The 12,893-nt window shown below is 38.7% G+C and overlaps 1 protein-coding gene across 2 annotated transcripts in view; it reads left to right on the top strand.

Moving 5' to 3' along the window:
• Positions 1-1,874: 1,874 nt before the first annotated feature.
• LOC143024853 (ATP-dependent DNA helicase RecQ-like) overlaps positions 1,875-12,893 on the top strand; it is a 38,092-nt gene continuing 27,073 nt past the window's right edge. Inside the window, exons 1-5 of one of the 2 annotated variants that reach the window (XM_076184149.1) lie at positions 1,875-2,030; positions 3,251-3,466; positions 8,673-8,813; positions 11,732-11,872; positions 12,631-12,748. In XM_076184149.1, the coding sequence (XP_076040264.1) occupies positions 2,028-2,030; positions 3,251-3,466; positions 8,673-8,813; positions 11,732-11,872; positions 12,631-12,748 (619 nt within the window). In that variant the 5' untranslated portion in view covers positions 1,875-2,027. The remainder of the gene's footprint in view (positions 2,031-3,250; positions 3,467-8,672; positions 8,814-11,731; positions 11,873-12,630; positions 12,749-12,893) is intronic. The other variant, XM_076184150.1, reaches the window with a different exon arrangement.

Raw genomic sequence — 12,893 nt, 5'->3', positions numbered from 1 at the left:
CCACCCCCGACTCTCAAGCTCATATGTTTGCATTCTTCAGTAATTTTTCATATATATTGATTGTCGGAATAAAAATGCAAGTTAGTTTCTAGCTCGGTGAAAACTATTGGATTTCGAGAATATTCTTTGCTGCAAACATATGTTCTTAATCTATTATCTTGCAACTTGGTGCCACCTGCATAGGCCTGTACTGCGTGATCCGTACACGATGTTCAATGCACTGTTGGCCCTGTCTGATAAGATAACCATAGTTAGTTAGTGCCTGATGGTTCTACAGTGTTGTTACAACACTGATGTGTTACTGTTTCCATAAGTGGTATACAAGATTAATTAGGTAATTACGTTCACCCCCTCCCCCAAGTCATAAGTTCTGCCTATGGGCATGCACACCTCCCATACTATCCTATAGTAACACGTAGACCCTCAACAACAAGCCGGTACTGTACATCGTATACCACTTCACTGGAGGCAACACTAACTGGGAGGAAACACTGGCAGCTCCTCTAGCTTAGGCGAGTTCGCCGAGATGTACACAAGGTAACACAAGGTAAGGTACTTCTTGTTTAAATGTATCTGGATTCTTTGTTCCAGAGGACCACAATGGAAATAAGTTCCAAAGGCTTTTTTGTGTATCCTATTGCAAAATAAAAACTAAACTACCATCCTTGTCAGAGGGAAGAGGCTTTTTTTTTTTGTATATAGGTAGAAACTGAAACTGAGCATTTATTCTTGCATTGTCTCGCATGAGTGTTTTTGGATCTGTTGTATAGACACGGTAAAGGAAATATGGACTGGAGGTGAAGCTTTTATTCCTGACGTTTCGTCTAACGACTTTCTCAAAGGAATGAGCATACTAGATACATACAGAGTTTATAAACACGCCATATGGCTCAAGGGGGTGTGCGAGCGTATAGCGCTGTGTTCTGATTGGCCCGCTGAGACAGCCAATCACGAAGCGCTATATTCGCTGAAGATTTGGCCCAGGTGAAGCTCCCAGCCTTATTGTTGATATTCGGACGAGTGGTGATGTACGCAGCTTCTATAGATTTTCTGGTCTTTTTATCCATACCTTCGTGTAGAGTCTCGGCTCGGTTCCATTGTGGGAGGCGCCGAGCCGAGATTCTACACGAAGGTATGGATAAAAAGACCAGAAAATCTATAGAAGCTGCGTACATCACCACTCGTCCGAATATCAACAATAAGGCTGGGAGCTTCACCTGGGCCAAATCTTCAGCGAATATAGCGCTTCGTGATTGGCTGTCTCAGCGGGCCAATCAGAACACAGCGCTATACGCTCGCACACCCCCTTGAGCCATATGGCGTGTTTATAAACTCTGTATGTATCTAGTATGCTCATTCCTTTGAGAAAGTCGTTAGACGAAACGTCAGGAATAAAAGCTTCACCTCCAGTCCATGTTTCCTTTATCGTGTCTATACAATTTGTTCACATCGATTTTCATCTGTTTTTGGATCAATTGTACAATCTCTCTCCACCCCACCCACACACCGATCGACATAGTTCCGAAGCGCTCCGCGCTATCACTAAGGTCATGGCAACGTATTTCTAGTATTCAATTGCTAGGTTAGTTGATTAAAAACGTAACTATGACTTCAGGTACAGCGTGTGTCTGAGTGACGGCGGAGAACGATTGCGGAACATTACGGATCAGCAGGGGGGGGTCCACATTTGATCTGCATTTTTCTTTTGTATTTTGTTTCTTGATTTTTGTACACATAAGTTTATCACGTTGTGTGAATATTCATAATAGAATAAAGACAAGCTGGTATACACGAGCGATTGAGTACAATAGTTAACACTAAACAGTTTATTTTTTTAATACGATACTATCACATCTTCAGTTATGTAAACAAAAACAAGCTCAAACGAATGTTTATGGTCGTAGTTGCGTAGTGTTCGAAGAGTGAATTAAGCGTATGTTCTCGATTTGTTTTTGAGTCAAATAAGATATTCTGCAAACTAAAGCAGATATTTCGTGGAAATGTTCTTCACTTCTGTTTGTATTTGAATGGTAGGAAGTTGACATGAAATTATATAAAAATATAAAAGCTCTATTAGTCTATATACATACTGTCAAGTCTTTGAGTATATTATATTTATAATATAGATATTATATGTAATTTCTCTTGCTGTGATTCTTATCAGTGTGTATTAGATGTGTAAAATGAAACCAGTTCAAATAGATTATGTGAAATGAATGTGGGTGACAAGTTATCGTTATCAATTCGCGCCTAAACTAGTCACCAGTCTAGTGTTCCTTAAATTGTTAATTTTCATGAATTCCAAGAACTGAGGACAGGAATATGTCTGAAAATTGCACTCAGCTCTTATTTTTATATTCTATAAATAATGAGACAACTCATGTCCTGTTCATAGTGTGTGTGTGAAGTATATAATTTTCCCATCCAGAAATAGTAAACATTATATAATTATTTACCCCTTCACACACACAACATAGGAAAATAAATTACCTACAGCACCTTGTATACTCAGACTTAGGTAATTTGAATGCTTGGTGTGAGAATAGATTGTAAATAATAAATTTTACCATATTTAGTACTGGGAATGGGTGGGGCCTTCCAGGGAGATCATACTTCAGGAGTACCCGTACCCATGGGTATGTTTACACAACTGCTGGCTGCTTCATATTTGCTTCATGTTGTCTTTGGCTCAGAAATTTATTACTAGGTACATAGAAAAGGATGGTGTTATTTTCATAACAGTGATTTTAGATCAGTGCTATTTCACTGCCTGTCATACAGATTTAGGTAGTTGACTTCCTACTTGTGAATGGGCAGTAACTTGTATATTTTCTTTGTGTCAAGGAGAGTTAAAATAAGATCTCCAAGACAATGGGAAACCATAGGCAGTACAAAGAAATTAAATATGACTTGTGAATGTAGCTGTTTTATTTTCATTATCATCTAGGTTGAAAATCAGTGACTATCTATATACCTATTGGTATATAGATAGATAAATATATATATATATATATATATATATATATATATATATGTATATATATATATATGTATATATATATATATATATATGTATATATATATATATATATATACCTTGCAATAAAGATGCATACTTAAACTAAGCATACAAGTGTTTCTTATTAGAATGTATATATATATATATATATATAAATAAAGTTTCCTGTACCCTTTTATAATTTATGTTATATAAGAACTGAACCAATTATGTCATTTTTGTGTATTCCAGAGAAAAGGGAGCTTCACATACAAGATGGCAGATGCCAGTGATATGGACAAAGAAGTGGCAGATGCTCTGGCAGCATTTGTAGATGATGATATACAAGATGATGATTTTCCTGATGATCATTTTCCTGATGATGATTTTCCTGATGATGAATTTCCAGATGATGATTTTCCAGATGATGACTGCTTTGAAAACATTGATGAAGGGAAACTTGAAGAAGTAAGTTTTAATGCAGCAATAGAAATATGTTAAATATACTTTGCACACATACACACATCTCGTGGCACAGTTGGTAGAGTTCCCAGCTGCCACTACGGAGATCCGGGTTTGAATCATGCCCAGGGTTGAAATAATTTCAGTATTGCTGCACTGCAGGCTGTTACTCCAACTCTCGTGGGTGGGGAGTTTGGGGTGTGGGTGCATGTAAGGTCACAGCATTATCCATAGATCAGTCATATACGAGTTCTGAGCTCTCTTCCAGGAGGGAAATGGTTGTTGACCACAAGTCCAACACATGATCCAAAGACCATGGTGAATCACATACACACACACACAAGTTTTACAGGTTTATTAATGGTAAATTGAGAAACAGGGTAGTAAAGGAAGTGCTCAATCTTTTGTGAGCATTAGATATGATGAAAGCATCAGGACCTGAGGAAATCACATACTAAATACTTAACCCCTTCCATACGGTGCCGCACACGTAGGCGTCATGAGGAGCAAGTGTATTCGCGACGCTGCCATATCGGCGTCTTGATTATATTTATTGTAGTCGCCCCTGTGTTTTTACATTCTCCCAAATGCGACCTGAATCCCATTCTCTGTGGTTTTCAAAATTCGCGGGTGAAAGAGAGAACGATCGATATAAGCGGCGACTATATTTTATGATGCGAATATTATTTCGTTACGTCATACGTCTGGCATTGGTTGCTGCCCGCGAGATTTAAGTCCCGTATTGAAGTGGTTAAAGAATGTAAGGGACAACAGGCAGACAAAAGATGGCATAGTGCTGCTTGATTGGAAAAGGGTTAATGTGGTACCAATTCACAAAAGTGGAAGTAAGGAGACACCACTAAATTATAGTCCAGTATGACTGACCAGCACAATACTGTAGTGAAATTATGTGAAAGGATTGTGAAAGATCAATAGACTAAATATCTTGAGGAGATGAATTTGGCTTCAGATCAGGATGGTTATGTGTCTCAAACCATTGAACCTCTTCAATACAAGTCAAATTCTTGCACGCAGCATCAGATGCCTGAGGTATGGGGACTGATGCATCACAATACTTGCAATATAAAATATAAAGTCATTCCTGTATTACTCATTCTCTTCCACTGAGTAATAATAAACACAGAAAATGTGATCAAGCCAGTTTACAGAATTTGGGGGTCACTTGGCTACAACTACAAAATGAATATAATCAAGATGCTGACACTGGGATCTTTGTATACCCACTCATGACGTCTACGTAGGCGTTATCGTATGGAAGAGGTTAAGGTTTTACTCAAGAGTGATTGATGTGCTACAAGAGAGAGAAGGGTGGGTGGACTGTGTGTAGCTAGACCTAGAGAAAGCTTTAGATAAAGTATCTCATAGTCAACTCATGTGGAAATTGGAGCATATTGAGGACAAGGTTAACTACTCAAATGGATAAATTTTCTTCTCATCCAGGAGGTCCCAAGATAGGGAGGGAGGAGGGTGGAGGGGAGTGGAATATTTAGGAAATGGAATGGGTGGGAGTGGTTTCTATGCCTTTTTCTTTTTGGCTACCACCTGTGTAGGGGGAAAAAGACACTGGTATATGTATATATGTAAAGGGAAGGTACATGAGGACAGTAGTAAAGGATGAGATATCAAGATGGAGAGCAGTAATGAGTGGAGTTCCACAAGGTTCAGTGCTTGCTCCAATAATGTATCTTCTATATCAATGACATGATGGAAGATACAACAAGCTGTACTAACATGTTTGCTGATGATGCAAAAACCATGAGAAGAGTGGAAAATGGGGAGGACTGTTGGTTATTGCAAAAATATCTTGACAACATTTTTGCAGGGAGCCAAGAATTGGTGATGAATTTCAATGCCAAAAAATGAAAAGTACTGGGAATGGACAATAGCTGCAAAGGGCCATCCTCAAACTATTCTTTGGGAAGTGAACCCATTACAAAAACCAGGAGAAATACTTGGGAGTGTTGATAAAAGACAACCTATTACCTGACAGACATATCAGCAGAATTGTGGGAGAGATGTATGGAAAACTGCAGTAGATTAAGTTGGCTTTTCACAATATGGATGAAGAAATATTGAAAAAAACTCACTGAAATCCTGATCTATCTAAGGGTGGAATATGTATTAGTGGTATGATCCCCACACATAGTGAAGGATATAAGTAAGATTGAGAGAATATGAAGGGTAGCAATCAAACTGGTCCCCAGTCTGGCAGATGAACCATATGAGGGATCTACCAACTTTGAAAGTTCGAAGAGAAATAGGTGACATGATTACAGTGTTCATGTCACAGGGGATAGATTGCATTGATAGAAGAGATCTCCTGATTAAAGATGGGATGGCTTTAAGAGGTCGTGGAAGTAAATTAAGACCATATGTCGAAAAGATGTGAAGAAATACAGTTTTCCATATAGATGTATATATATGTGGAACAGCTTAGGAGATATAGCCCAAGTTCAAACAATATATGAGTTCAAATCTAAATATGATAATTGGAAATCAAAGATATAGATTAAGATGGAACCATATATGAATTTGAGTCTATGTTAGAAAATTAGAGAATAGGAGACAAGACCCAACAAGTGTTGTCCCTTTCCTGTATACAGTACTACCTCTCATTAACGGACTAAAAGGGGGGTAACGGTGTCCGTTGAAGTATATGATCTGTTGATTTGGAGTGTTTTTTTGGGTGGCATAGTGATTGCACAGCAATAAACAACAGCACCAAAAACACCGAAAACACAGCTAATAAACATTCATTAATGAGAGGTAGTGCTGTACTACAATTAGGTAAATATACACACTGGCACACATACACACACAAAGTAAAAACTGAGGAGGATTGCAACTCATTACAACAAGACTTGGACAAGTTCTGGAAATGGACTCGAAAGTGGGAAGTGAAATTCAATATCAAGAAATGTAGTATAATGGAATTTGGAAAAAGTAAAAACAGAATATCGAGAGATTATAAAATTGGTGAAGAAGAGGTAAAAAAAGTAAACTCAGAAAAAGACCTTGGAGTGATGATCAGCAAAGACTTGACACCGGATAAGCATATTAATAAAATAGTCAGAGGTCAATAAAAGTGGTATTTGCCTATTTGGACAAGGAAATGATAAAAAAAAATTAACTACACTAATAAGACCAAAACTCAAGTACGCAGCAACACCATGGACATCCAGTACCAAAAACAACATAAGAAAATTAGAAAGAATACAAAGAGCAACAACAAAACTGACACCAACTCTTTCCAAAATTACATATGAACAAAGACTGTCCAAATTAGAATTACCAACTCTGGTACAAAGAAGGGAAAGAGGAGACCTACTAACTATCTATAGAATTATGAAGGGAATGGAAATCTTAGATAGGAATGATTTATTGAAATGGGACAATGGAAAAGCAAGAGGACATGGAAAGAAACTAAAAAAAGATAATTACAGATAAGATCTGAAAAAAATAGCTTCCCACACAGAGTGATAGATACTTGGAACAAATTAGACAAAGAAACAGTGTGTGCAAACAATATTCAAGATTTTAAGAAAAAACTTAATGCTGAGATATAGTAAGACGGGTCACCACAAGCATAGCTTCCTTCCCGTATAATACAACTAGGTAAATACACTGTCCAGACCAACAATGTAAACAAATTTAAAGCAAAGTTTGTTAAGTGAAGACAGAGATGGGATCCCAGGAACACCACTCCATTCCTGTATGTATTTACATACATATACCAAAGGCTTTTTCCTCCATACAAGGGAGATTGCCAAAAAACAAAGGCATAAAATCCACTCCCACCCATTCCATTTCATGTATTTACCTAATGTTACCTAATCATAGTATACAGGAATACACAATGCATTATACTACACTGTCTCACACTTTTTTTTCAGACATTAACATATTTTTTTCACTGACTTAGACTGACCCAGTGACCATGGTTGTGCGCAGTTTCTTTGGACTATGGGTTTCCTGGAAAATATAACTAAGACAACAGATTGATTGATATATGAATGTACTTTTATATGTATATATATATAAAGACTGACTAAATAGATGACATGATTGATTTTTGATAAATAAAGTACATGTTTCAGGTATAAGTTGACCTTTTTTGTACAATGATTGGGGTCTCACAGTAGTCACTCTGTCTTCATTTTTCATCATAATACATACATACATATACCAAGGCTTTTTCCCCTTTACAAGGGAGGTAGCCAAAAAGGAAAAGTCATAAAATCATTCCCACCCATTCCATCCCTGAATACACTCCACACCCCTCCATCCACCCTCTTATCTTAGCACCTCCTGGATGACGGGTCATCCCTGCACCTTGTTCACTGCCCTGGGTCAGAAGCAGTGTTGTAAGACACAGCACATCCACAGCAAGGCCGCTTCATTAAATCGGCGACCCCCCCCCCTCTGTCCCCCCATGCATAAAAGGAGAAGACGGGGAGAAATCCCTTCGGGCTGCGTCAAATTTTGCTCACACATACTACCTCACCCCCCATCCCCCCACCCATTCCACCTCATGCATCACAACATCATCCATATACAACCATTCTCCATTCACCCCTGTCCTCTGTCCTCTCCCGTCCTTCCTCAACAGACATTCCCCTCTTCCCCAAAGCCCCCTTCACCCCATCCATCCACCTCATCCTAGGACATCCCCTCATGTTCACTCTCTCTACATCTGCCTTCCATACCTCTTTTACTAGTCTTTCTTCACTCATTCTTTCCATGTGTCCAAACCATCCCAATACTCTTTCATCCACCATATCTCCCAACTCCCTTGCCACCCTTGTTCTCCTTCTCACCTTCTCATTTCTCACTTTATCCAGCCTAGTAACCCCCATCATACTTCTCAGACACCTCATCTCAAACACATTCAAACTCCTCTCTTCCTCTCTCATGTTCCATGTTTCTGCCCCATACAGTGATGTTGGCACAATCACTCCTTCATACAGTCTCCTTTTAGCATCCATTCCCAAATGTCTATTCCTCATTACACTTTTTAATCCACCAAGGCATTTACTCGCTTCTCTCAATCTTCATCAAAAATTTTTTGTAAATTTTTTAATATTGATCCCAACATTTGTACAACTTATAATGTAATTCACTTGTAACTGAAAGAACTAAGAAAACACTCATCTTGAATTAATTATTTAGACAATCTTTTGTTTTATTTCAGCGACATGGAGAAGAAACTGACGAGGCTCAAATGGCTGGAGTGCCTGAGCCAGGTCATGAGCATCTGGAGGTGCTGCATGCCCACTTTGGTCATGCCAAGTTTAGGCCTATGCAGTGGAAAATTATCAACTCGGTGTTGAAAGTAAGATTTTTTTTTTTTCCCTTCTTTTTTTATGAGCTATTTTTTACTGAAATTGTGGCAGATATGTTATTTGTACTTTGTGAGAATTATTTATATTGTCTCTCATCTTTGAATTGCTCCTGGGCAGTCCTGCAAGTACTGTACTTCTGTAAACCAAAAATTGCACAGCTTCAGAAGTATGGTTTTGTTTGCAGATTTACATTTGCAGGAGAAAGGCTGCAAATGCAAATCTATTTACAATTTTCCTGCATGACCGAACCCTCTAGTACTACCACTAGTAATTAGGCAGCATTAGGGTGTGTGCATCATCTTCCAAGAACTTCAGACATCTCAGTCTTATGAAGGGGAACATGGACCTGTTCAAAATGGTTTTGGCTTAATTGAGCATACTAGAGGAGGATGACTGAGTTAGAGGATTTTGGTTGACAGTGATTCAGTGATGTTGACTAATAGCACTGATTTGTTAACTATGGTGGGCAGTGCCAGTACCAGTAATATACACTTGTAGAGGGATTAGATTATATAGTGAATTCAAATTAGGTACAGTGCTAGCTTTATATAATTTGTTACTAGTTTGTATATGGTAGCCTCATCTAATGTGTAAAAGTCTCAGAAATTATTGAATTATTAGTCATTAGTAGTACTACCAAGTTAGTTACTTATAGTATTTGGTATTTTGTCAACAATAACCGTCACTCCTGTCCTTGGGGACAATATTACACAAATAGGTGGAGTCATAGAAGTAATAAAAGAGAGTTAAAGTAATCAGCATTCTATTTTGAGTGGAGATTAGTCTCCAGTCATGAGAAGGAAAAGAATCAGAAGTGCAAAGAGAAGCAGAGAGAAGTATGGAAGGTGGTGAAGGATAGAGTGGAAGTAGGTGTGGAAGAGGAATGGTGGTGTTTCAAGGAGGGAGTGACAAGTTGTGCAAAGCTGGCATGTGGAACAAGGAGGATGGAAGGTTATAGAAGGAAGGGTAGTGAGTAGTGGGATGATGAAGTGAAGAAGGTAGTAGAAGAGAGCATTCAGGGACTGGTTGCAAAGTAGGATGAGAGAAAAATATGAGAGGTATAAAGAAGAAAGAAGAGAAGCAAAACAAAAGATCTATTTATCTATATACCAAGAGCTTTTCTCCCTTATAAGGGAAGTAGCCAAGTCTAAGGTATGTACCTATTCCCACCCATTCCATTTCCACTACCCTTTCCCCCCTATCATCATAGCTCCTCATGGATGACAGGTCATCCCTGTATCCCGCCCACTGCCCTGGGTCAGAAGCAATGTAGCAAGACACAGTACATCCACAGCAAGGCTGCTTCACATAATCAGCACTACACCCCCACCCCTCTGGTCCCCTCATGCAGAACAAGAGAAGACAGGGAGGAATCCCTTCTGGCTGTGTCAAAATATCATTTACACATAGCACCCCATCCCCCACCCTTTCCTTCCTTGCATAACAGTATCATGTATACAAAGTCACCCTCCACTCATCCCTATCTCGTACCTTCTCCCTTGCTCAACAGACATTCCCCTCTTTCTCAATGCCCCCTTCACCCTGTCCATCCATCTCATCCTCAGTCATCCCCTCAAATTCACTTCCTCCACCTCTGCCTACCACACCTCTTTTACTAATCTTTCATTACTTGTACTTTCCATGTGTCCAAACCATCCCAATAATCTTTCATCAGCCCTCTCTGCCATCTCCTTTTTCATTCCCACTCTCCTCCACATGTCCTCATTTCTCACTCAATCCAACCTAGTAGCCCCTACTATACTTCTCAGACGTTTCATCTCAGATATAAACTTTTCCTCTCTACCTCTCTTAAATTCTAAGTCTCTGCCCCATACAATGCCATTAGCACAATCACCCCTTTGTACAATCTCCTCTTTGCATCCACTTTTAGATGCCTATTTCTCATAAGACTATTTTAATCCCCCAAGGCATTTACTTGCTTATCTCAATCTACAATTTACCTCCACCTCTGCTCCTCCCTTTCCTGCCACATTTGACCCCAAAGACCTAAAGCCAATTAAGTGAAGCAGCCTTGCAGTGAATGTACTCTGTCCTGCTACATTACTTTTGACCCAGGGCAGTGGGTGGGATACAGGGACAATCCATCATCCATGAGGAGCTAAGATTAGAGGGAGGAAAGGGTGGTGGATGGGAGTGGAATGGGTGAAAGTAGGTGCCTTTGACTTAGCTACCTCCCATATAAAGGGGAAAAAGCTCTTGGTACATAGATATAGACATTAGAGAATGCTACATGAATTAAGTGTAAAGGGACTGGAGTCATAACATTCTTTAATGACTGGAGGTTATTCTCCTCTTAAAATGGAATGTTGATCACTTAGCTTCTACTATCCCTCCTTTCTACTGCCTCCTCAAATCTCTCCTTTTCATGAAGTTAAGATGAGAGGAGAAAAGGGTGATAGAAAGGAGTGGAATGGGTAGGAGAGGCTGCGAGTGTAGGGATGTCACTAGGCATGTGAATTTTGTGTTTTCATGAAATTCCACATATGTAAGAACACTTTCTCACTGTCTGGTCAGACTACTACCTGTTTAATCCAAACCTTTTTTTTTTTTAATGCACATGCAGAAAAGGCAGAACCAAAGAATGCTGTCCCTGAACAATGTGCACCAGATTGCACTATTTGAAGCTTAAAAAATGCAAAAGCTTTCTACCATGAGAAGGGTACTCCCCACTCTGTTGTTTTGTGCCAATGCAACTTTCCTCTTCTTTTTGTCAGACCACACTCATATGCCTGGATGTCACTAAAATCCCTAAAATAGGCTGTAATGAACCTACTGTTATCTTAATATGTTGAACCTATTTGTATATACACTACATGGAGAGTCTGTGATTATACTATTTTTTCATGTTCCAGGTCTTGGACTTATTTTTGTTAATTTTTTATTTCAGGGAAATGATAACTGTGTGATTATGGCAACTGGCTATGGAAAGAGTTTATGCTATCAGTTCCCTGCAGTGTTTACTGGGGGTGTTACAGTTGTTGTCTCCCCTTTAATTTCTCTGATGGAAGACCAAGTCCTTGCGCTCAAGGTTTGTAGCAATAAACATCTTGTTGCTTATACCTAGAATTTTTATGCTTGCTTTTGTTAGAATAAAGATGCTTTTTGTATGGGCCGGACATTTATTATATAGATTATCACTATGCTGATTTTGAATTAGACCACCTTCAACAGTTCACTGATTTCTTTAGTTCCATGGCCTGCCTTCTTTAGTCCAGTGACTTGGGCAAATATATCTTTAATTAGTTTCTTTGTAGGGGGCCATGGTAATGATACAGAACCCTAGGGAAATAAAGAAACCCAGTGTGAAGAAAAGGCAAGGTCCCAAAGAGAGGGTTTTCCTGTAAATGCTCTTCCCATGGCAGTGTGGGCATAACTGGCTGGGTTCTCCCTCATGTTCTACTTTGTTGGCCCTGCATGGCAGGAGGGGGTTGCCAGATACATTTTATCTACATAAATTTACTTCAGAAAATGCCTTCCTATTTTTGTCATGAATATGCACCCACAAGGGGTAGGTGCTGCATGCTGTATATGCTCCCAAAAAATTATTATAATTTATAATTATCTTTATAGAAAACAAGTCAACATAGGGGATGTTTCTGGAGAGAAAGAGCTATGATAGTTTTATTTTAAGGATATGATATGTTTAAGGTCAATTTATTATAAGTACATTTTAATGTAATTACATAACCAAAGTAATTACTTTAAAATGTACATACATGTATGTATATATGTTTACATGTACATTTTAAAGGAACAGCATAACCATCAAAGTACTTTGTATTTCAGGCTGCAAATATTGGTGCTTGTTTCTTAGGATCTGCACAGACAAATAAATCTCAAGTTTACTCAGAGATGTTCAGGAGTGAATATCGAGTGGTTTACATTACCCCAGAGTTTGTAGATAGTAAGTGAACTTTTTACCAATAGCATTTGATACACAAATACTTTTAAATTCTGTCAGATATGTATGATTTTCCTTGCCAAGCCACCTCATAGAATGAGTGGCAACTGAAAAATTAAACACACACAACTTGTGGCACAGCGGTGGA

The sequence above is a fragment of the Oratosquilla oratoria genome, chromosome 4 (assembly GCF_046742065.1).
Source record: "Oratosquilla oratoria isolate Oo_2021 chromosome 4, ASM4674206v1, whole genome shotgun sequence".
NCBI classification, from domain to species: Eukaryota; Metazoa; Arthropoda; class Malacostraca; order Stomatopoda; family Squillidae; genus Oratosquilla; species Oratosquilla oratoria.
The sequence above is the reverse complement of the archived record's forward strand: the minus strand, read 5'-3'. Positions and strand labels throughout refer to the sequence as shown.